At 40.8% G+C, this 26,316-nt stretch overlaps 1 protein-coding gene across 1 annotated transcript; it reads left to right on the top strand.

Annotated features, from left to right (window-relative positions):
• Window positions 1–350: 350 nt before the first annotated feature.
• On the top strand, window positions 351–23,064 carry SERINC1 (serine incorporator 1). Its single transcript, XM_074948329.1, has 10 exons — window positions 351–508; window positions 7,108–7,269; window positions 9,296–9,489; window positions 13,506–13,585; window positions 13,768–13,905; window positions 16,236–16,405; window positions 16,533–16,623; window positions 18,766–18,910; window positions 19,022–19,252; window positions 22,892–23,064. The coding sequence occupies exons 1-10, from the start codon at window positions 470–472 to the stop codon at window positions 23,028–23,030; spliced, it is 1,389 nt and encodes a 462-aa protein (XP_074804430.1). The 5' UTR covers window positions 351–469; the 3' UTR covers window positions 23,031–23,064.
• Window positions 23,065–26,316: the final 3,252 nt, after the last annotated feature.

The following is a 26,316-nucleotide window of genomic DNA, read 5'->3' as shown; positions in this document are numbered from 1 at the left end:
AGGGCAGGAACCCTCAGCTGTGATTCATGGTTGTCTGGGTCCCCCGCCGCCAAGCTCCCATCACATCACAGCCCTCCCTCCTCAGCTGGAGCCCCAAGCCCTCCCCAGAGCTCCTCCCACTGTGCCCAAGCCCCACCCCTCGCTGTAGCTTGCTTTGAAGCCCCGCCCCTGCACAAAACTCCGCCCCTCGCTAAGGTTAGTTCTACTCTGAAGCCCGCCCCACCCAATTGGGGCGCCCCTTCCAGCTCTGCACGCGCTGCCCCCTCAACGCCTGCGCAGTGAGATTTCGACATCCGCGGCGCTGCTCGTTTTAGTGGGTGACGCCTTCCGGAAATGACGAATGTTTTAACGTCAGAGGCCGGAAGCCCCTTGTCTTAGTGATAAACAAGAACCGGACTGAGGAAGAAGCTGCGGGACTCGGGAGCCGCCTCCATCTTTAAAGCGCCGGAGTCCGCCGCCCGCCCGGGAGATGGGGGGCGTCCTGGGCCTGTGCTCCATGGCGAGCTGGGTAACGTGGGGGCGGGATGGGCCCTGGCTGCGGGGCGGGGAGGGCGCGGTGTCTGGGCCCCGGCAATCCCCGGGCTCCGCGCAGGCTTGCGGGGGCGTCCAGCTCTGTCCCGGAGCTCCCGCCCCGTTGTCCCCACGGGGCCTCTGCCGGGGCTTTGCCCAGGCGGGATTTAATTCTCGAAAGCGGCGGTACGGCCCCAGCGGAGCCGCGTCTGGCTGCAGGGCCTCGCTCCCTGACCCGCCGTTCCGCTTCCTCTTAAAGCCTCCTCCTTGCTCTGGGTCGTCTCCCTCGCTGCTGCCCTCCACACAGGGAAACGGCTTAACTCGGCTTGTCAGGGGGGCCACACGCTGGTCCCGTTGGCTTGGGGCTCAGCCGAGCTGCCGTGGCCGGTGATGCCGCTCGTCAGGAGATGGGAATATTTACTGCTGGTGTTTTTTCAGCAGTAAATATTTCAGGAAACATTTCAGGAAAATGTGCTGGTGTTTTTTCAGATCCGCAAAAATAGTGAAAATGTAACTGAGACCAGTATTGAGTTTCACCTTTACTGTGGGTACCCTGCAAAAATGCTGCCTCTATCTTATTGAAATTAGACATGTCTAGTTCTTTCCTCATGGCCTACTTAGCAGCAGCTGCATCCTCTGTAGCATCTTCTCTCTCACCAAGACACTTTGGTTACTGCAGCACAGTCTACAATGATGTCACTATCACACCAAGCATTGTTAGGTGCTGGAAATTAGTCCTGATTACTCCAAAATATGCTAATTAAAAACAACTCTTCTTAAGACTTAATGTATTTTCCCACTGAGTTTTTAACTATTACCAACTCTGTTTTTTTTTTCTCAAGATTATCACTGGCTTGCTAATTATCTTGGGAGTCATTATTCTATGTACCACTACAATTTACTTGATGTTCAAATAGGTAGAATAGGAACAAGAGTGGTTTTGGAGCTTTTGGGTAACTATTTTTAAATCAGTGGGACTTAGTGTCCTGATTAACTTAGGTGCATTTAAAAATTTTTTACACTGTGTTTTGAATTAAATACCGTTGGTTTAAAACCAAAAAAGTGATGTACAGTATTCCATTTCATTCTGTCTTTTGAAAAAAATTAAATATCTTATGTGCTAAGTGTAGAAATCTAGTGAAAGTGAGGTGCGGGAAATACAGTAACTGTAATGAGGTTCTTGTAGGACGTTTGTTGTTGTTTAGTAAAACCCATTTACAATTAACGGATCTGCCACTGGTTATCTCACTCCTGCTTGCATGCGCAGCGCACTATCATGATGCAAAAATCACCAGTGGGTCTCCCTTATTCAGGATTAGTTAAGAATGTAGAAACTTTAATTTTCTAATTTCTTAGAATTGTTAAATTAATAAATGTAAGCTGTCTTGCTGATGTAGATGTAAATATATTGTTGTGTATATTTATTTCTAACGATGCGCAGAGATCCTTTTTAAGTGTGTGCAGTAGAAAAATGAAGTGTTAGAAAATATGTTAATTCACGTGTTAACCAGTTTAGAGATGGTGACATGATTAGACATAGTCATGTTTAAAAATATGCTACCTGGTCTTGCTTAACCGTTGGGTAACACTATTTTTAAAATGACTATGTTAGCTGCTAACGGTGTTACTAACATAAAGCATGCGTTAATTCACATTTGCAAACATAAGTTATTTTCACAGTGTAGACTTAGCCGTTCTAACAAGGCCTGGATATATAGATAAGTGTATATAGAAAGTGACCCATGTGCACTCTCTGAAAATAATCTGAGCACTGCTTTGTACAGAGTCACTTCCAGAGTCAGCTTGCAGCCCTCTGGATAGGTATATGTACATATACATGTTTTATTTTGTTTTTTAAATTGACTTGCTATTGCTTAAGCTCTCTTTTCTTCCCCCTCCCTGCAAAAGCCCAAACAAACTAGCTTCTGTTCCTCACTGCTGCCTTGCTTTCTTCATCAAAATGCTGAGTAGCTAAATGCTTGGAGTGCATGCAGTGTATGATGTCTTGTTAAAGTTACAGGGTTAGCTCTCTGGTTTCTGAGATGTTTTGATGTCTTGCTTCCTGCTTTTTCCTCTCCTGTAGTGGAATCACAAATTTCGCCCACTTTTAGACCAAGTCTTGGACTACTGTACCTTGCTAATCAACTTGCTGACCCAGCATGTCTGACTAAGACCATGTCTACACTTAATGGGATTGACGCTTGTGATCGATGCAGTGGGGATTGATTTAGTGGGTCTAGTGAAGACCCACTGAATTGACCACAGAGCGTTCTCTGGTCTAGTCTGGTACTCACCTTAATCTTGTCGTTACAGTGGAGTCGACGGGAGAGTGTCTCCCTTTGACGCAGTGCGGTGTAGACACTGCAGTAAGTCGACCTAAGCTACGACAACTCCAGCTACGTTATTCACGTAGCTGGAGTAATGTAACTTAGGTGAACTTTCCGCAGTAGTGTAGACAAGGCCTGAGTATGTGAATAGGTTGACCAGACAGCCTTTTAAACCAACATATTGTTCAATCTTAACTGTAGAAACAAAGCATAACAAGAAGAAAAGACTTTTAAAACAGTAAGCAGTGTGCGTACATGTCTGTTACTTAAAGCCATACCATCCTGAGTGGGTCCATGCAGATCTAACTTCTTCAGATACTTCAGCAGGTCCTGGATGTTCTTTGTTCCTCTGAACAGCTCCCGAACAGTTGCCTCCCTCCTTAGAGAATCACTTTTTATCCATCCAGAGTTCTTTGATCTCTTAGTTCCTGGGCTTTTTGTCCCTGCTGTCCAAAACCAGTTTGGTGGGCCTGAGTGGGAGGTCAGTTCTGTTGTCTGGCCAATGGCTCTCCCATTCTCCTGGAACAACCCCCTGTGTTTGCTGAGGGAGAGTCATTGTTTCTCTTTCCCATTTGTTTTGCAACAGCCCTGTTGATTTAACCCATATAGTCATATAGTAAACATCCCAATATTTAACCTAATATTGTCATATGGTAAACATTCCAATAACCAGATCAACATTCGGTATACGTAAATTGTTACAGAGCAGCTCCATGTCCACCACAATGACTAAATTGAGTTGGGACTGATGAGTTCACTTGAAGCAGTGATCTGTACAGTAATAGCTATGATTCATTCTGCAATGTGCCTGGACAAAAATTCTTTTAATCCTAAATTTAGGGCATTCTCACTACATATCATAAAATGATGCGAATGATAATGAGTTAGCTCGTCTGTTGATACGCTCATCTGTTGATATATCTGGGAAGAAAGTAATTCGGTACATGAAGCACATACTTTGCCTGCTCTATTTGCTCAAACACATTTACTTGCCAAAAAATGCTATTGGCCAATAAATTCCTTTTTGCTATATTTCCCTGAAACAAAGAGTGGCTTTAAGAAGCAATTGTAATATGATCTCTGTTATAAACACATAATTTGCATGTCTTCACTTTCAAGGCCCTTCACAGCCTATTCCTCCCCTCCCTGTCTCTTACTCAGTTTCAAAAGGTCAGCTCCCGCCGCTGATTGACTGATAATGCCAACCTCCATTGCCTGCTTGTTAAATTTTCAAACACGTACCTTCATGTTTTCTCCCATGCTACCTTTCAAGCTTGGGATAAGATCCCTGTAAACGTCTGCAAAACTAACTCATTATCCCTCTTCAAATCCCTTCTTAAAACTCTCCTTTACTGTGGTGCCTACAAAAAACTTGACAGTGATTAGGCTGCTGGTATACTCAGACCAGTGCCTATCCTGCTGATCAGTATTGTCTTGCAGTTTCCTTGTATTCCCCCGTTGGTTTGTCTGTATCCATCCAGTGTCTCTTGTCTTATACATAGCTTGTAAGTTCTTTGAGGTAGGGACAGTCTTTTTATTTTGTTTATACAGTACCTAGCACAGTGCAGGCCTGGTTCATGACTGGGGTTCACAGGTACTATGATGCTACAAACAATAAGTAGAACCTAAGAGTTACCAACACAGAGTTAAACTGACCAGTCAACCACACACCTCATTTGGAAGTATGCAATCAGGCAGCAGCAGAGACCCTCCTCCACCCTCCCAGTTCCCCCCCCCCCCCCCCCAAAAAAAAAAAAGCAAATACAGTACAGTACTGTGTTAAATGTAAACTACTAAAAAAGGGAAAGCAGCGTTTTTCTTCTGCATAGTAAAGCTGTATTAAGTTAATGTTTGGTTGTAAACGTCTTGAAAGAACCACCATAACTTTGAACAAAATGTTATGAACATTTCAGAGTTACGAAAACATCCATTCCTAAGGTGTTCGTAACTTTGAGGTTCTACTGTAATACGTATGAGTAGTGTGCCTAGGAATCTCTTGTTCTGTGATGTGCATGTGTAACTGCCATGGATGCAAGCATGAGCTGTCAGGACATGATTTTTCAGAGTGAAGTTGTGACCAAAAGTCACAAATTTTAAAAAAATGAAAGCATCTGCCTGTGTGATAGTCAGACGTTAGGACCGAGGGACAAGGAGAAAATTATTCTTTATTTATGCTACTGCTTTACACTTTTGCATCCTTAGTTAAGAGCAAGCTACAGCAGTCACTTGAGCACTGCGTGAGTGACTTATGACAAAGGATCCTAATTTTCTGTGATAAAGTCCAAAATTCTCCATAAACCCCCCCCCCCCCCATAAAAATCTGTGTTTTTCTGCAATTAAAATGAATTGCTGAACTTTAGTTCCCAGTGCCACAAAATGTATAGGGATTGGTTGAACACAGTGTTTTCTTGGTATATAGTAGAACTCCATTTATCCAAGTATCCATTATCTGGCTCTCTGTTTTAACTGAAACATCAGCCTCATAGAGCTGGCAGTGGCTGGGGCTCGGGCAGTCAGTCGGAGCCCCCGCCCATCTTAAAACAAGGGAAAGAAAGCTCTGCCAAGCCCACGATTCCACCCAGCAGCAGCCAAAAAATCCTGGGAAAAAGATTAGATGCAGACTCTGGGATATGGAAAAAAATAATCTGGGTTATGGGTGTTGTTTTGAGGAACAAGTTGGTTTTGGAGCATCGTTTAGGGAAAGGTTAAGATCGATGTTAGAACATCAAGTGGTGGCTTTATAGCTTAAGACAGTATTTGTCATACCCTGTCACAGTTACCAATCTGTTGCTTGCCATCTGCCCAAACACCTCTTGAGTTGTAGATCTTAGTGGAAAAATCAAGAGCAGAAGCAAAAGGTTATTGCAGCCTTTTATGTGTGGAAGTGGAGGGGAAATGGACTAGGATTGTGCTATCTAAGTGTTATAACGCTCCTTCTGTAGCTTTATTTATACTCTTTTTGAAAGGTGTTTCTGTAGTAGAGTATTGTGATAGCTCTTGGCTGCTCCAACTTTGAAGAACAGCAAATACAGATGAAGAGGGTAAAAAAGATTGGGGGTGACTACAAGACCACAGGAAACACTGAGCTAGCATTAAGTGATTCTGATATTGGTAACCTTACATTTCCACTGAAAACTACATGACCACCAAAGTTTAGATATTAATCACCTGTCCACTCTACCTACCATAGAATAAAACAGTGTTATTCCCTTTTAGCTAAATTATGAAGAAAACTACATTTAAAAAAAATATCTTGGGGTGATCCATATTCCTAGATATTCCTTTCAATTATTATAATCTGACATTCACTTGTGGAGTCCCAACCGCATTTAATGCAATCTTTGGGTGGGAGAACGCTGCTTAGAGACAAAATGTTATAGGTTTGCAATGAAATAATACACATTTTCCTGTTTAAGAGCAAACTGCATCCAGATGTGCTAAAGCAATGAGTGAGTTATTTTGTCCTCAAATATAACACTTTTTCTCAAGGTATTGGCAATGGTAGAAAGGAATACGATACAACTGAAAATACTTGCTAGATGTGAACTAATTTGTGTGTTCCATTTTTGTGTTACTCTTGGATTTTCAAATCCTTTCTATATTGTGCAAGTTAATCAAGTAATTGGGAATTACCTGATGTGTCTTGGTTTGAATAGCTGCCAAACTCTGTCAATAAGCAATATATTTTTAACAGAAGGATTGGACCATTTTATTTCTATTACAGAGGTGCTGAGAAATCCCAGTAATCGACATGAATAGCCCTTAAACCTTAATGTACAGGCATATAGAAAATGACAGTCCTTCCCCAAAATATCTGAGTATATAGATTAGAAAAAACCTAGAACAGCAAAACGTTAAACACATTTCACAGGCAGAGATTTCCTTAGCTAAATAAGAACTGACCATAGTGCAACACTTAGGGCCCCCTCTGCACCAAAGTAACCCCAAGCCTGTGAACTTTCTCCCCCCAAAATGAATAATTGTCCTTGAAAAACAGAAGTAATCTGCCTTGTGCATTGATGCAGACTTTAACATTTATAATGGTAGGTTTTAGTGTAGAAACCTAATCTCATGGAACATTCACTGGGCTAGACAAAACAATGTAACATGCTATGGGGAATTATCTTGCATTGATAAGGAGGTGGGCTAGATTTTTCCACTAGATTTTTTTTCCACTAAAAATCCACACATCCTGCATAAATCTTTGAATAACCTAATAAACAACTCATAATTGTTTAATGTAAACTGCTCTATAATCTCTTTCCTCCAGATACCATGCTTATGTGGCAGTGCCCCATGTCTGCTGTGCCGTTGCTGCCCCAGTGGAAACAACTCCACTATAACTAGGCTGATTTATGCCTTCATCTTGCTCCTTGGAGTGAGCGTTGCCTGCGTCATGCTAATGCCAGGAATGGAGGAACAGCTGAAGAAGGTCATTACTTTTCCGCTTTCATGTTTTGGTAGAACAGATGTTGCAAAATTGACAGTCACATACTTTCATGATGTCATGCTTCATGTGTGAAGTACTTACATTGCTACTAGTAAACATGCTTTTAATATTATATGGAGTCATCAGATAGTCTTACAAGTTCTGTTTAAGTATAAGCAGCTGAATCTTGGAAGAAGTGTAGCGTTAATTGGTATGCAGTTGTTATATAAGCAGCAGCCTTCAGAAGTAAAATTGAGTCTCTTGAATTACTGCTTAGGTTCAAGAGCTGCTTCAACACAACACATTTGAATGTAGAATAATACATTTTCTGGTTTCATTGTGTTCTACTTGCTAAATTTTAGCTTTTAAATCTGAGACTATGTAAGGTGAAATCATTTTTCTTAGGTGACACGTTTTTTGCTAATGGGAATAAGCAATTTGTAGTGCAGTTGATTCAACTGATTAAAAGAATTGTGACTTTTTTCTAATATGGCTTGCTAGTCATGTATTGAACAGACTTTTGTAATTACATCAGAGGTCCCCAAACTGGGCAGACCCCACCCTCCCCCACCTCTGGGGGGTGTGTGTGTGTGTGAAGGAACATCTGGGGGCATGGTGGGGTCCGGGCCAGTTCCTACAGGGAATTAGGGAGGGAGCACCGTTCAGCCCTGCTCCCGGCCCTGCACCTGTCCCCAGCCGTGGCACGGCTCCGCTTCTGGCCCCACCCGAGCCACAGGCTGTGACTCCATTCCCGGCCAAGGCTAGGAGTGGAGCCGCACCTGGCCACAGGCCTAGCTGCTGGCCCCCACGGCAGCCTGGCTGTGGCTCCATCCCCGGCCGTGGCCCCAGACCCACCCCCAGCTGCAGCCCCCTTACTTCGTCCGTGTTGCGGACAGGGGTAAGGGGGGGCATGACCCTCAAAAGTTTGGGGAGCACTGACCATTTACATACTTAATCCTAGTATCCATTTTTTTTTAATCTTAATTTTCCCAATTAAATGTTACACTCCTTAACCCACATCAGATATGTATCTTGTGGTCTTGTCCTTCGTTAAAATCAAAGTGTTTGTAAATGCTCTCTATGCTATGGGAGAGTAACCGCTTTAGAACTTGGGGAAAGCCATTTTAACCGTTTGGGAAAGATATATATTATGGCCTTGTAAAGTGTGGTTTACAGTACATCAGACTTTAAAGAGTTCTTACTTAATATCCTGATATGGATAGAAACAGATACTATCAGCTATATTTTTTTTTAGTTGTCCCTGGTACTTTGCTCTTAATTAACTGCAGTGCCTTTTTGGAGGCTTTTATTTTTCATGTGTCCAAATAGACCTAAGGATGTCTGTCTAAATGGGCCATATTGATTATCACTACAAAAGTGTTTTTTTTCTCCTGCTGATAATAGCTCATCTTAACTAATTAGCCTCTCACAGTTTGTATGGCAACTTAACGTGTGTGTGTGTGTGTGTGTGTGTGTATATCTTCTTACTATATGTTCCATTCCATGCCTCCGATGAAGTGGGCTGTAGCCCACGAAAGCTTATGCTCAAATAAATTTTAGTCTCTAAGGTGCCACAAGTACTCCTTTTCTTTTTGCCGTTTATTTTGTTTCATTACCGTCATAATAGTTGTCATCAGAAATATATGCAGCTCTGGGGCTGTTATTAGTGTTGTTTCAGACCGGCAAATGGAACTTAAGTTCCGTTGTGAGTCCCAAAAAATTGATGGTGGCTCAGTTGTGTCGTCTGAATTCTCTTGGGGGAGGGTGTGTTTTTAGTTAGTTTGTTTGTTTTATAATTCTAATCCACACATAAAATTAATTGTTTTTAAAGCAAACCTAATCTGTTTGTTGGACTACCTGTTTGCATAGCTGCATGAATTATGCAATGTTGTAGTTTTAAGTGAAATATTGTGGTGTAAATAATTTTACAGAATTAAGTGATGTTTATTTTTATTAATAAAATGAAAAATATATCTCTAAAATGCCTCTGATGAACAAATATCATTGAAACATTTTGTGTTAATCATAGATTCCTGGATTTTGTGATGGAGGGATTGGAACAACTATTCCTGGTGTGCATGGTCATGTGAATTGTGATGTCTTAGTTGGATACAAAGCAGTGTACCGTGTGTGCTTTGGTATGGCCATGTTCTTCCTTCTGTTCTCCTTGTTGATGATCAAAGTAAAGAGCAGCAATGATCCAAGAGCAGCAGTGCACAATGGGTAAGATACGAGAACAACAACTGTGACTGTTCGGTGTGTATGTGTGATACAGCTATTTTTGAAAATAATAACAGGTAAACACTCCAGTGAGATTGACTGTGCTATGAAAAGGGAATTCTTTAGCAGATGGAAGTATAATGCAGGCTCACAGATCAAATATTTTAGGGAAAATCATATTAAATTAGTGAGGGAGGAGGGAGATGAACGTGAACACACCCCTTCAGTTTGTAAAAGCTTACTTTCAGAATTGGAATTACAGTTATGGAAGATCTGTTTAAAGTTGTTTCCACCCCATTCAAAAACAAGTCTGTTATTCTTCCCCTTCTTTCTTTTTTTGGTAGAGAGAAATTATTTTGTACTTTTTGAACTTCCAGGTGTTTTTCCCCTGTATTTTTTATTTTATTCATATCTAGGATAACCTAACCAAAAATAATTGTAAAATACTAGTTCTTCAAGAAGCTGGCTGATTATATTGGTGGTCTTTCCCTGGCTCTATTTGTGCACAGTTGTTTGTGTATAGTTGTTTAAACCAGTGGAATCCAAACTGCTGTCATTGGAACATAGCTCAAAACACATAAGACAGTTTCTGTAGTGCAAACTCTTAGCACCCATAGTGATAGCTGCTGAACAGAGTATTTTCCAGATGTTTTACCACAGAAGATGAAGATTCACCTGCCGTTACCCACAAACAATTGCATAATAAGGAAAGAGTGATTGGCTAGTCTTCCCCATTTTAGTGAATCTGCAGGGATTAGCTGCTTGAGTTCTACTGAGCTCACTTTGACAGTTTGGACTTCACTGTATAAATCTCCTGAAATTAATAAAACTACAGAATTGCATTCCCGTGCTGTAGGGGGGGAAAAGCAGTTTAGACAGACCATGACAGTCAACTATGCTTTATTTACTAGTTTTATTTGTTTCTTTAGATTTAAATAATAAAAAGACACCTATGCAAAGGTTCTATATTGTAAATGCAATGGTCAGAGTAATATCCTCTGCATTAAAAGGCAAATATGAACAACAATGAGACATGAACAATAATTCAACTAAGCCAGCCTTTCTATCTCCCATAATTCTTGGACCATACCCTCAAACCTCTCTAAAATAAATGGCTTTTGCAGCATGCGTTTTATATAAGCAAGAGAAAGAAGTATCCACTATGCCAGGAGATAATTTAGCATCTTTGATTTTGCATACTGATTTATGGCAAACTCACACTGGTATAGGTACTTAGGAATACCAACACCTGTTGCCTCCCTTGAGCTGTCATCTTTCTTGCACATATATCATCTTCTGGCATGGATGAAATTGAAAGGACACCTTTTAACAGACACCCCCCCCCTTTTTTTAAGGCACTTATTAAAAAAATATATACAAATTCTGCATGGTTTGAAACCTTTTAACCTAAGAGACCACTTCTCAAATAACCTGTTGTGGCAGATGTCTTTGTCCTGGAGATTCGTGTTGTCTGCTCCTGAGGCTGAACTGTCAGACCAATTGCTGTCCTGTTTCAATCCTACCACTGGAATTTGCTCCTCTTGGTAGCCTGTCAGAGTTAGTCTAGCAAGATTCTGGGCACAAGGCAAACATATCTAGAGGGTTTAACTGTTTTGTTGTTACTGAAAAATTATATAGTAATGTAGTTTTAAACATCTCTGCCAGAAGCAGTGGTGTCTTCAGTGGTACCCATTCAGGGTAGTTGCATGTAAATCATGTCCTTTAATTATGCATGTGTCTTCAACGATGCTCTTTAAATCAGTGACAGCAAGACTGTACTGCAGAATAGAGACCTTATATTTACCCATGCATATCCGTCAATTTTTCCACACTTGTGTATAAGTTGGAGCCATCAGACAATATCTCGTGGGACAGTTACTTTAGTTGTGTAAATTCATAACTGCGAAATGAGTACTATCTAGGCAGTTCCCGTTTTTATTAGTGTAATCAAAACAAAAGCCTACAGAACTCCAGCAGCCTCTATGTAAGCCAGCAGTAATCCTTGGAATTCTTAGCAATTTTAGACTGTAGGAATATAGTATTCTTCCCAAAAATTAAACCAGGTAGGTACATATAGGTACTGTAAGCTTTTAGGTAATCTGAAAAGGATCTGGAATTAAGCATGTTATTTATGCAAAGCTTGGACCTATTCTTCCTTTATCAAGGTTATTCTTCCAAGCTGATAAGGAGGAAATCAAACTCCTCACATAGATTCAGAAGCAGGAGTTAATGCATTATGGATTGTGTAATTAGTGCACCGAACCATCCAGATTTTTAAAATAAGCTTTGCTTGCTTTTAAAATTCGTTATGTGCTCCTCCCCCAGTCAGTTTGATGTGCTCCTCCCCCCAGATTGCAATTTGTTCCTCTATAGAACTGGATCATGTTCCCTCAAGCTGGGGTAGGAGAGAATCTCAGCATGGAAAGGTGAAGAACTACTCAACTAGATTTTTACCTCTGATGTCATCGTTTGTTGCTTTGTATGTGTTACTGGACATATGTTTCTGTATTATTATTATTAATGTTACCATACTACTTAAGAACCCTAGGCATGGACCAGGACCTTATTATTTTGCTTTGTCTTTTGAGCTATATTAATTTTTTATAGATGGGACTGGTAGTACCACCTATAGTTAAGGTTGCCCGAAGCTTCCTATTATAACAAACTGGAGTCAGGATTTTATAACTTTGCTCGGCTTTGACTATTCAGACTGAAATTTTCCATGCTGGGTGTCTACCTGAGGCTGAATTTTTAAAGAAAATTTAGAAAAAGTGGTCAGCCAGTTCTGAGAACAAGATTAGGGAAATATCCACACACATGGGCAAAACAATGTGTTACAGCCATTTTGTTGAGAAGATCTAGTCCCTCCTTGCTTTGGAGTAGGGGCTTGGAATTTGGAGGGTAGTTTCCTATGTTGTTAGATGTACCTTTTACTGTACCTGTGGGGGGGGGGGGGGGAATACTGAAATATAGCTAAATTATAAGCCTGTCAAAAATCTGCTTTTGTACGCTCAGGAGAGACTTGCTGGTTTGGCAGCTAAATTCTTCAGATTCCATCTGCACTAAGCATGCTCCCCTCCACCGCAGGGGCTGAGAAGAACTTTCCCTACAGTTGCTATTTCTGGTTGTGGGCCGCTACAGTACTTGGCACAGAAACTGAGAGCAGGGAGGCTTTCTGTCCTGGGAGCCAAGAAGGGAAGGAAACTAAGGGTGATTTCGGGGGAAGATAGATTTGACAAGGAGGTAGAATGAGGGGATGATTGGGACTGCTTGGTCAAGGAAATTGGGTGAAGAAGTCTGAACAGGATGGGGGGGGATTGGGATGAGGAGCCTAGAGAGGGAGACCATCAATGGGAGCTGGGGGGAGTGGGCCGCCAACATGGAGCCTATGGGATAGAATAGAACTGTCTAGATTAAGAGTCTAGGAAACAAGTACAAGACATCCACTTTAGCAATTTAAGATTATAAAATGGCAAGACAGTGTTAACCCCACCCCTGCCAAGACTAGCAATGTGTAAATAAAACAAACTTAAAGGGAATAAAATAAAAGTGGATTTTTTTAAAATTAAAAACATGTAATTTTTATCCACCCTGGATTCAACTGTATGGTACCATGCGTGGGGCATCAGAACAGGAGTTTAAACTGACATCAAACTCAGAAGCTGTCTATGTACAACCGGGACTAAGAACAAAAACTGCCTAGTCTAAACTTCTTGATGCTTCTCTTTGCCTCACTACAAAAGATATTTTAATTTAGTGTCAGTATCTCCTGTGTTCTGCGGGAGTAGTTAATGGATACATTTCTCAGATATGCACAAACAAGGAAGCAAAGATTATGTATTTGAAATACAAGCTAAAATAGGCAAACTTTAAGTCCTGTCATTTCAAATAATTAACTTTCATTTACATTGTGCTCTTTTGACTGCTTATAAAATACATCAGTTATGTGAGCACAAACGCAGATTAAAGTTTATTACCGTACATCCCTTGATTTTTGTTTTTGTTTTTGATTTCTTTAGATTCTGGTTCTTCAAGTTTGCTATAGCTATAGCAATTAATGTTGGAGCTTTTTTCATCCCAGAGGGACCCTTTACGACTGGTAAGATAACACTGAATTACATCTTACTGCATGTGATGCAGTTATAATTTATTTTAAAATAAACCTCTTTAAATGAAGCTGCAAACCCTATTTCTCACTATTGGTTTTTTTCCCTTACCCCTAAAATTGGGCGGTAAAACTTCCACTGCTCTGAATTGATTGTGTCTGATTTTTCTTTACAGTGTGGTTTTATGTCGGCATGGCTGGGGCCTTCTGCTTCATTCTTATTCAGCTGGTCCTGCTTATTGACTTTGCTCACTCTTGGAATGAATCTTGGGTTGAAAAAATGGAGGAAGGAAATTCAAGATGTTGGTATGCAGGTAACAGAACTTTTATCCCATTTCAGTGTGCATTTTGAAAATCGAGTGGATGTGAGATGTACCAGTGTAGTGTATAATGCCATTTTGCCAGGAATGTAATGTACAGAAGAGATTCTGCTTTCATAAACAGCATTTTCTCTCATTCCATAAATTCAGTTATGTTACCTCTTCTGTCCACCCATCGGCCCTTTACGTGCTTCCCCTCTCACTGTCCTCACACTGCTTTGCCCCTTTTCCCCCACTTTGCTGCTCCTCCATATCTCTCCCGGCGGGGTGCGTCCCCACACTCCCAGCACTGTGTGGAGAACGAGCCACTGGTTGGAGTGCTCAGCTCACCAACAGTCTGTCTGGCAGGTTCCTTCCTTCCCCCGCTGCCTCTGGCTGGGCCGGCACCCTGGGAAAGCCTGGGGCCAGGAGGAGCTGAGCCGAGCCCTGTGTGTGCCAGAGCCCCACACAGTGCTGGAACAGGGAAGCTTCTCCACCCATCAGCTAAGCTCTGGAGTGGCGGGGGAGAAGCAATTTCCAGCCTGTTCACACCCTGACCCTGCAGGCTCCACAGCTGCCCCCTGAACAAGAGCTTAGCACCCTCTTCACCTGTCCCCCTCCACCCTTTCCCTGGTTCCTTCCCCCTGAGAGTGCAGGGCAGCTGCTCCATCCCCTCATCACTCTCCCCTGCTGAGTCATCTCTCTGGCCAGTTCGGCTGAAGCCCCTGCAGTCAGGTTCCCTGGTTTCCTGGTGCACAATACATCCTTAGGGCTTAACCCATTCCTGGCTGTGCTGTGCCCAGGGGACAGGAGGCATGTGGGTTATATTGGTGGCCAGCAGCAGCCTAGAGGCATTAGCTGCCTTTTGGCACTGTGTGGGCAGGAAGGAAAGAGCTGTTTCCAGCCACAGGGGAGTGGGTTTGGGGCGGGGGAGAGATGAGCTCTGCAAATACACGGGCCAAGTCATCCCTCCCCCTCATCCCCTGTGGCTGGAAGCAGCATCCCTTCCCTCCCTCACAGTGCCGAAAGGCTGCTGCTCGCCACATTCTGGTGTGAACTGTCGCAGAAATCTGGAAGGGGGCATGTGACCCTATGTGGCCCTGTTTCCCAGCCCGCCACTCCCCACGTGTTGCCTTGGGAAGACACTGTGTCAAATCCCCGGAGAGGTGGGTCCATTCCGTGGGTCCAGCCAGGTATGGAGGGTGGAGAACGCTGGGCGGGGAGGGTTGGGTCTGTCGGTCATTTCTTCCCCCCCCCCCCCCCCCCCCCCCCCCGTGTGAGAGGTGTGTACAGGAGTGTGGATGTGTCACCTCTCCCCATGTGTGTCTTGGGGGGGTGGGTGGGTGTGTGTGTGTGTGTGTGTGACCCTTCCTGATGTGAACCTTAAAGATAAGGTAAATAAAAAAAAAAAAAAAAAATCCAACTATGCAGTATTTCTTTTTAACAGGGGCTCAGTCAGCTTGATGTTAATTTGAAGGTTTGTAGTGCATAGTTCTGAATGATTGCTGTTGATCTCACTTCAATACGAGTAATTTTACCAGGTGTCCCGTAATCAGCATAGGAAATATGATCACCCTAATTATCACAACTAATTTTTTTTTTTCTGTAAGCCTCTCCTCTTTGGGTATGTATGGTTAATGGGTCAAAATAGAGGAGACAGTTAAAATCACGGCACTGGAGTAATGAGATCATAATAGCTGATCATAAAACTTACGATTTAATTTATTTCAGGAGGCAAAAATGGCCTAGTTGGCTAGTTTTCTGTTTGCCTGGCAAGTCTGCTTTTTGAAAATGTAGTTTATCAGATTCTTGTAAGCCTACATAATTCTACAAAAGATATGTTGAATAAGTGTATTGAGAAATAAGCTGCTTATAAATGCCTCTCTACAGATCCAGATTTCATTGGTTTTATTTGGGGACAGTGCTGTTAATTTAATTTAGACACATTGCTACAGGTTTGTCTTGCTTTGACCAACTCCTTGGTAGTTGTACAGATACCCAGTTGAAGTGTTGGAGCAAAACTAAAGCCTCACGTTTCCCATTGATAGTGGTATTTGTCTTTATGATAGCGCCTTGAGGCATCAGGCAGAATCAGGGCACCATTGTGCTAGGTGCTATTCAAATAATGCAAAAAAGTTATCCCTACCCGAAAGAATGTATCTAATTTAAATTTTTAAAACACTTTTTTCTTTAAGTTTCAGTGTTTTTTAAATGTGTCCATAACCATTATCTGATACAATTTTGTGGATTCTTAATATAGCAGCACAATCATAAAATATTCTTTAAAGCTAATAATGATGCTTCTTTTAAGCAAATTTAACTGTCTTGTTTGTCTCCCTTCACAGCTCTGCTGTCAGCTACGGCTCTAAATTACCTGCTGTCTCTGGTTGCTGTTGTCTTGTTTTATGTTTATTACACTCATCCAGAAGGCTGCTCTGAAAATAAGGCATTCATCAGTGTTAATATGTTGCTGTGTATTGGCGCCTCTGTAATGTCAATTCTGCCTAAGATCCAGGTATGCTATGTTATTCAGTGAATATATATATTTTTTTAAACCCAGAAACATCTCTATAGCTAACATTTTAACCGTGGACATTTTGTCAGCTGCCCAATCTAGTTTTCTCCATGTCTCTTGCATATAGGAGTCTCAGCCAAGATCTGGTTTGTTGCAGTCTTCAGTGATCACCATTTATACAATGTATTTAACCTGGTCAGCTATGACCAATGAACCAGGTAAGCTTGGCAGACTTACATTTAAAAAAAAAAAAAAAAAAAAAAAGCTGTATTCTTAAAGATAAAGTAGCTTCTTCATAAAACAGTTCAAAATGATAAATGGCAGGCAGGAAGGAAGAAAATTCTAGACTAAAGACAATATTCTCTATCATAGTCTTCTCTTCCTGCCTACATATATTTGGGGGTCCCATTTCATAGAAATGGAAGGTTGGAATGGGCCCATCCCTCTGCACTGAAGTAGGATAAAATATACCTACACCAGCCCTCTCTCGGGTGTTTTTCTAACATACTCAGAAATAGGGATTCCAAGACTTTTTCTAGTACTTAACTGTCTTTTATAGTTAGAAAGCTTTTCCTAAAACTGAATCTCCTTTGCTGCAAAGTAAGCACGGATATTGCCTCGTGGATAAAATAGTATGTGAACATGTAATGAAGACTATCATGCATAAGGGCAATTAAGAGCTTTTTCATTTCCTGACTTCCCGAAACTTCATTTTGCCGCCTTAATGTTCTTGTGATGGGAAGGAGGGGAGAGTATGTATGGAATTTCCTAGTGTTCTTAAAAGAAAAACAAACAAATTCTGCTGTGTTCAACTCTTTTCTGGATAGCATTAAAACACAGTATTGTACAATATGTACAGTCAGAAGCAGGACCCTTGTCTCAGTCTATGCACAACTTTCTATACCTTAGCTCTGAAGGAGTTTTATTTTCTTCAGTTTGTCTTCTTTCATATGTACCTATGCTTTATTGTGTGGAAGGATGCAGGACTCACTACAGATGTTCCTATTCTCTCTCTCAAAACAAGAATCATTGGCTAACTGTTAAGAGATCACATGACATCATTTATGTGTACATAGGAAAATTCTTTTTAAAAACAAACCCAAACCTCGAGAACTTACATAAATTGCAAAATTTTATGAGAACACTAGATGGCCTCTCTCCCTGGTAAATTTTAAGTTCCTACTTGGGTGCTACAGCTGTTTAAAAGAAGTGTCATTTTTTTATACAAATGGATAAATGCAGGTGGTTTATGCTCTTTTCAGTTCGAAACAACTGAACTCTTTGCTCAAACATTCAAAAATTCCACTGCAGAAAACAAATTTGAAAATCTGCCAAATATTAGCCTTCAAGGTTTAAAAAACAAACACACAAACCCATGACTCTTTAGAATGGAAGGCTTATCCAACCTTAACTGTAGGTACTACTTTGCGCTTCACTGATGTTGGTGCCATTCGGAGACACTAGCCATGGGCTATAACTGCAATAATTATAGGAAAATAGGAGCACGTTCACTCAGGTTTCTCTCTTCTGTGTTTCATCAGTGCACACTTGCAGTTTGGTAAATTGATAAATATAGTTGAGCTTTTAAAAACATTTGTAGCATTCTTTCATGTAACACTCATTTTGAAGATTGAAGCATTTGTGGTAATACTGGTCAGTACTTATTGTGTAGTCTAAGGGCTAGCCTAAACAGAGCAGGAACGCGCACCACGAAAGTGAGATTTCTAAAGTGCACCAATAGATCTGTGTAGACCCTGCTGGCATGTATTAAAAGTTCCCTAGTGTGTGTTAACATAGTACGACATACTGTGAACATGTTAAAGCGCACTAGGGAACTTTTAACATGCTAGGAGGGTCTACACAGATCTATTAATGCTCAGCACATCTTACATTTCAGAAATCGCATCCTTTTAGCATACACGAATATTGCTGCTCTGTGTACACAACCCCTAAATGACTGTGGTGTTTGGCGGCTGGTGGTGTTAAAATTTTAGGAATTCTGAAGAAAATGCAGTGTATTTTTGCCACAGTTCAGTAAAGGAATCAGTAAAACACTTCATACATCTTTTAAATGAAGAAACGTTAACTTCAGAGTATTTCCTTGTCTCCTCTAACACCTGTCTTGTATTGACATGACATAATCATCTCTAGTTTGCTTTACTTTTTTTTTTGTCCTATCCATGATCTTTAGTCTTGTTTGTTTCACAAAGTTCTGAACTTGCAAAACTTCTGCATTTACGTTGGACATGAAAATTCCTTGTATTACTGTGTGTTCAGTGTGGAAATAAAAATATTTTGCATAACCATTTACCCTGTTCTTGTTTTGTTTAATTTCTAATGTAATCTCCTTCCCAACTCAGAAAGGAAGTGCAATCCAAGCTTGCTGCGCATGATTGGCTACAACACCACCACCACCATTCCAAGCCAAGGTCAGGTCGTCCAGTGGTGGGATGCACAAGGGATTGTAGGACTTATTCTGTTTTTGCTGTGTGTTCTGTATTCAAGGTGAGATGAATTAATTGGGATTTAAGTGACTTGTACTACTGCTAATGATCAGATTACTACAATTTGATTTTTATTTTGATAATGTACTGTATTCATTTCCCTGAAACACAGCATCCGGACATCCAGTAACAGCCAGGTTAACAAACTGACGCTTACCAATGATGAATCAACACTGATAGAAGATGGAGTACCCAGAAGTGATGGCTCTTTGGATGATGGAGATGATGGCCACCGTGCTGTAGATAATGAAAGGGATGGAGTTACTTACAGTTATTCCTTCTTTCACTTCATGCTTTTCCTGGCCTCATTGTATATCATGATGACCCTCACCAACTGGTACAGGTACACACACTTGAGATGTTGTACTGGTAATGAATGCACAAGATACTACAGTTTATTTGGATTCAAGTTATATTTTCAGATGTCTCAAAAGAGGTGCATCCTTTTTAGTACATGTACTGGTGTGACGGGAATTCTCAAGGGGTAGCATTTATTGCTATATATGAAATGAATTTGTCGTTAAAAACTAAGCTCTTATTTAATGGCAATCGTCATCATTGTTAAGGGTGAGGTTCTGCCACCCTCAATTAAGTGGAGTAGTCCCACTGGAACTTCTATTGGAGTAAGGTACTACCTGAATAAGGATGGTAGAGCCATATTTAACTCGTGACCGACTCACTGAGAGTCCATTTTAACATATAGGAAACCATTAAAGAGTCTATTTTGAACAAAAGGAATTGTTTGTTTAAAAACAAACAAATGAAATTGTAGACCGTTATGTGGGATTATGGCTAAATGTTTGTCTTGGGTTTCACAGAATATTTAGAACTCAAAAAGGTGTAGGTGGGTGTGAGTAATTTGAAAAGGAAAAAAACCCATACATACGCAAACATAAATTTAATGCTAGGGAAAAGAGTAGGAAAAGAGACCGACAGAATCACGAAGACTAGATACCTGCACAGTGAAATAACTGTATGTATTCTGAAATTTCATTGCAGAGGGGGGTGTGTGTGTATTTTTATTTATATAAATAAATGTAATTGTGATTTATGGGGCAGTAATTCCATCAACGGGATCGGCCAATATAATGTAGAAGCAATAACTAAGACTGTGCAAGAACAGCAAAGAGAAACTTTAAAAAAAAATTCTAAAGAAAATAACTTGCCGTATAGTCCCACTCTGGATCTGTTGCTTCTGAGTCATTTATGGGTTTTATTTGGCTTACCCCAAAGTGTTCAGCATCTTTGGAACACCTTTTCAAAAGGGCAAAAGTTATCTTGCATGATTTGTTTCACAGCCAGTAAATACCATTCAGGTCTTGTCTGTCCACAAATATGATCACAAGTTCCTTGTAGCTACGTTTGCTTTTGTGCCTGGTTCACTTTCGCAATTGTTTGACTGGCCTGTTGTTGCATCATGTCATCTTACACTTTAACTTTATTTCTGATTTTCTTAACTTAGATTTGAAAGTTTTTGTCTTGGCTATGTTTGCCCCATGTGTCTAGACCGATGCACTGCTTCTATTGTTTTTTTATTTTTTTATTGTTGCTGGTTGTTTTGTATTCTGTCTTGTTTCTTTGGAATTTTTTAGTTTGGGAAAGCTGAGGGGTTTCAAAATATAGTTCAGTGTACAATTAGAAAATATCTGGACCTGACAAACATAATTGGTATCATTTGCATCTTGAGGGATCTTGAGGATGATAGAAAGTACACATGAAGCTCTCCCCAGGCTGTCAATACCTTGGGCAAGCACTTTGCTGTCTAGTTGTCTTCCCTCGAAGTTTTTTCAGTAAATCTAAGTTGGCACTGAGTGCTTTGAAGAGTAAGGGAGACTGGCTTAATATGAGTTATCAACAGCTTCCTGTGAAGTGGTCTGTTTAAAACAGGCTTGTAGTGCCTTGAGGCATTTGAATGCTATTCTTAAGAGGAATCCCTCTGGGGATACCAAGACAGCTGATTCTTGCTACCTAGGAAATCAAAGTAGAATCTGGAGATACTTTTGGGGTACTATTTCTTTTTCTCCACAAAGGAGAAGGAAGAAAAAGCTGACCCATCTTCAGGTGGCTTAAGGTTCCCACTTTTGTCCATAGAATTCTAAGACTTTTATAGAAATTGGAAAGATCAAATAACTCTAAGGCGGGTATCATGGGGTTTCTTGTAACTTTGACCCCCGAGGAACTGATATCCAAGCTCCTTTACCTAATCGTGGACCAGATGGTGAGGGTATAGGATTGCACTCTGAATACAGCTACCACTTCTGAAGTACTGAGTGTAGCTTCCCAACCTTCTAATGAGAGGAAAAGTAGAGAAAGTATTATCCAATTTCACTGTCTGTTTGGCATCCTTGGACCTTGCGGTTAGATGTTACCACCCAGAAGGTGTACTTGTCTTTTTCGATTGGTGGCCTCAAAAACCTCTAACTACCCGCAATAATGACTTCATAATAAGGTGGGTTTATAGTTGTTGTAAACTCTTGCCAGGAGGATTTTCAGAATTTCACTCTAAATTCAGTTAGTTTTTTCATGTCCATGCTGTTGAAACTCTCTCCACCATAAATGTTGATGTAAAAACACTTTTCTGATTAACTGTTGTGCACCTAGCCCCTGAATGTTCCAGCAGACAGTGGATGGTTTTTTTTTTTAAACATTTTGTTGCTGAGAAGGTGTCAGAACTCTAGTTAAATAACTGGATGATCATATCCCTCATAATAGTTCTTCAGGTCTACAACTCCAAGATTGTGTAATGGCAAACTCAGAAGATGGCTGTTAGCCTCAGATTTCTTCCCACTCGGGAGATTTGTAGGGAAGCCAAATAGAGCTCATTGCGCATGTAAACAAGACATTATTGATTGGACTTAGTGCTGTGCTCTGAATACAAGTTTGGTCTAATGTAGGATGAGAGTTAAGAGTTGTTGATGCCTAATTTTCCTTCCCTTGTCTTTTTGGAGAGGAAATAGTTGTTGATGTTTTTGAAGTTTTTTATTTATAGTTTCTGTTTATAATTACAGGGATCAGCTGCTTTATTTTTGAGACATCTTAGTCTGAGACTATGCCTGTTATTCATTACAGTAATGCTAAGATATCACATTTGGCACATAGGGGAAGGTGAGTTTAAGGGGGAAGTTTATACCAGGTAACCACAAGAACATTGAACTGATACTAGGCTTGGATATTTTTAAGATATGTTCGCAAATGCTTTATCTGAGAATTTGCCTTGGCAATGAATTGACTTAATTACTTGAAATGTAATAATATGCTAACCTATAGGGTAAAGAGACTCCAACATTATGAGTTAAATGTGGACAAGGAAGGCTGGGCATTTGTATGAATGTTCATGACAGCCCCTTGGTCCTGTAATAGGTGAGACCACCATGTAAGAGGGAGACCTGCAGTATCAGACTTGTTTGGCATGCCAGGTTTGAGGGCTGAACACTTCCCTCTTACCACCAGATCCCCAAGGAAGGGTGTAAATCTATGAGTTTATGCGTGAGGAATGGTTAAGATACCTTAATTATGTTTTTGCTATCTTTTTATGTGGTTTGGAGCTTTTGTGTCTTTACTAATTGAGCTAATAAAAGTAGTTACATTCTGGTAATAGTAAAGCTTTCTCTGTTGTGCACACCCAGGTTCCCAAACAGATGTTGAACTTAATAACCTTGATTCTATTATGCCTGATTCTGGAACTAAATCTTACAATCCCCCAGTTCTTTAAATCAGTAATAATCAATAACCACTAATGAATCCATCTACATTTTGAAAGGAACAGGGCAAAAGCAGTTATTGGTAATGGAATTGTCATGAAGGTTTGCTTGTGCTTCGTGCACAACAGGGAAGATATTCTAGGGGTTTAAAACTGAGCTAACTCAAACACAACCCATCATGAGCCTGAGGCACTGGTAATCTATTACACCAGTCTACCTTCAGATAACAAAAATCACAGCTAAGTGACTCTCCCTGTAACTGTCTTTTTTTTCTTTTCCAGTCCTGACTCTTCCTATGAGACAATGATTAGTAAATGGCCGTCTGTCTGGGTGAAGATATCTTCCAGCTGGATTGGCATTGTGCTGTATGTGTGGACTCTGGTGGCTCCGCTGGTTCTTACAAACCGGGACTTTGACTGAGCTCTGCTTCTCCTCTGGAGGCTTCAGTTCATTTCACCACTTGTTGAAACTAACAGTATTCCAGACTAAAATGTGGTTGTAAATATGTGTGTGCTTGGTGCCCATGTAGTAGACCATGCCTTGTTCTGCATGATTACCTTTAGATCATGTCCTCTTGTCCTTTCACTAAATGACTTTTCTAGCCAAGCTCAGTGATTGATTACTATGATACTGGTTTTTATAGGAGTACTTCAGGTTTAGTGCTGTGGGTGAGGTAGATGTAAAATCAGTGAGTTTGTTGTGTTCCCCTGCCTCCCCCAATGCTGCGAGTAGCAAAGGGTGCAAGAACAACGGCTTGGAACTTTATTTAATTACAGTTAAAAACAGGATTTATAGGAGGAATTTTAAGCAAGTTAGGGCTACTTTTGACAATTCGTGTTGCCTTGTTTTCAAAGTCAGCCTTCACTAAGTATTGAGCATTTAGGCCAATTAAAATGGTGCATGTTACACTATCTGATACCTTGTAGCCCTTTTGGCTTGGTCTTGTTTTCAGTGCAATATATATTAATGCATTTAGCTTGAGTGCTAGTTGCAGGAATTTGAACCTATACTTTCAGAGAAGTTAATGCTCTCCTTGGCATTAGTGTGTTAGACATGCCCTATTGCTGACAAAAGGACACAGGAAAAACAAACATGCTGTGAAGATTTGGCCCCAGGAGTTAAAGGATGTATATTGTAAACCTGTGTCAAAGTATTTTTTAAATACTTGCTAAGTTATATTCTGGCTCTAATCAAGCTGAGAATTTGCAAGGAAAGTAGCAAGCCTCTTTGCAAAGGATGAGTCACTTGCTGGGTGCGACAGCAAATGCTTATGAGCAGTAGTTTGGAGAAAAGGGAATGCTGAAATTACTGTAATTAGACTTGCATTCTATAGCTGGCTTCTATAAAAGTATTTAATCTTTAAGTTCAGAGTATTAGAACCTGATCTGTTTTAATATCTTATGGTACTGGTTTCTGCTGGTGTCCATTGCTAGCAGTGGACGTGTGCCTGGAAAATGGACTCTGGGCATCAAGCTAACTAGTTGGTCTGATTAAAAAAACTTCTATAGAGTTTTTTGTGTAGTTCTTGAAAATTTTAAATGCTATCGTGCTTTATAATTAAACTGTGGTGCATGTATGCTCTGGGGGTGATGTTGAAACGAACAATCTCAGTGGGAGTGAATCCAGAGCTGTACTTCAGTAGTCAATCTACTGTATGGTGTTTCTACTGCTGTCTCATATAGCTAATTCTTATCTCATTTAAAAGTTATTTTAAATTGCTCAAATACATTAGCATAGGCTAAGTAAGACTGACTTGTTAGTCAGAGCCTGTGACCTTTGAAGGCAGATGAAGCCAATACTGTGTACAGTCATTTTGAACATATTACCTATCAATAAACAAATTCAGATAAAGATGTGGTTTTATTTTCTGATGGCTACAAACTAGTCAGGGGATGCAGTTCATATTGAAGACTAGACTACTGGTTTGTAAAACAAGTGCTATGAACTGGTGTTTAGAAAGTTCATGTAATGTGTGTTTCTCTGAACAGCTGGCATTCTATAGCATAGAGGAAGAGCTTTTTCCACAGCAGGGTTCATGGGGGTTCCCCCCTTTTATCCCCCAGTGTACTGTGACTTGCACACGTAGGGATAAACTGCTATAGTGCAAACTGCCTGCACTCAACATTTGCACAGGTGGCTAACTTCATACCCCAGACAAGGCTATAGGCAGATGACAGCATCCAACACTTTGGTTTATAATGAAGTATGTGCTTGAAGCTCCACTTGACATTAAATAGGGGCAACAAACTGGGCTGCTGATTAAAGGAAGCATAAATGAGTTGTTAAAACCTGTCCCTCAATCCTACATCTAATTCATAGATACTAAGGTCAGAAGGGACCATTATGATCATCTAGTCTGACCTCCTGTGTAATGCAGGCCACAGAATCTCACCCATGCACTCCTGCAAAAAACCTCTCACCTAGTCTGAGCTATTCAAACCACAACTTGAGGACTTCAAGGAGCAGAGACTCCTCCAGCAAGTGACCTGTGCCCCATGCTATAGAGGAAGGTGAAAGACCTCCAGGGCCTCTTCCAATCTACCCTGGAGCAAAATTCCTTCCTGACCCCAAATATGCCAATCAGCTAAACCCTGAGCATATGGGCAAGATTCACCAGCCAGATACCCAGGAAAGTAGTAACTCAGATCCCATCACAGGCCATTGGGCCTATTTACCATGAATATTTAAAGATCAATTAATTACCAAAATCATGTTATCCTATCATACCATCTCCTCCATAAACTTAAGTCTTTTGCCCCCACTGCCTCCCTTGGAAGACCATTCCAAAACTTTACTCCTCTGATGGTTAGAAACCTTCATCTAATTTCAAGTCTAAACTTCCCCATGACCAGTTTATATCCATTTGTTGTTGGGTCCACATTGGTACTGAGCTTAAATAATTCCTCTCCCTCTCCAGTATTTTATCCCTCTGATATTTTGGGAGTGCAATCATATCTCCCCTCAATCATCTTTCAGTTAGGCTAAACAAGCCAAGCTCCTTGAGTCTCTCTTAAGACAAGTTTTCCATTCCTTGGATCATCCTAGTAGCCCTTCTGTACCTGTTCCAGTTTGAATTCATCCTTAAACATGGGAGACCAGAACAGCACATGGTATTCCAGGTGAGGTCTCACCAGTGCCTTGTATAACCTCATCTCTACTAGAAATACCTTGCCTTCCTGAGCCACTGAAGACAGAAGCAAATAGGTCTTAACTCAAGTGCCATCTAATAACAGCAAACATCTGGCTCATTTGGTTCCTTCTAGTAGTTAGCAGTAGCAACAAAGGGGCAGTACTTACTTTAATTTAGAATGACTACAGTCTTTCCTTTACTGCTTCCAGGTTCTATACTCCTACCTAGCTTAATTAGCTAAGGGTTTTCTTCACTGCACCAGTTACCTCAAGCTTTTGAGTTATACATTAAGTAATACTAAGGGCATGAAGAGAACACCTTAGATGCATTTCAGCCAGCTACCTGTACCTTCACTATATTTGAATTGTCATCTTATACATCATCCCCTGAGGACAGGTGACCAAACATTAGTTTCAACCACTTCTTCTGGTTTGTGAACTGCCCTTTAGATAGAAGGGATAGCATAAACACACCCAGAGTTAGCTGACCTTATACAAGAGCAGTGAACAGTTTGAACATTGATCACTGTGAAAATGACTAAGCACATGGAGCTCTTCAACATGCTAGGCCTTGTCT

This window comes from Natator depressus, chromosome 3 (genome assembly GCF_965152275.1).
Source record: "Natator depressus isolate rNatDep1 chromosome 3, rNatDep2.hap1, whole genome shotgun sequence".
Taxonomy (NCBI): Eukaryota; Metazoa; Chordata; order Testudines; family Cheloniidae; genus Natator; species Natator depressus.
This window is presented reverse-complemented; position numbering and strand designations above follow the sequence as displayed.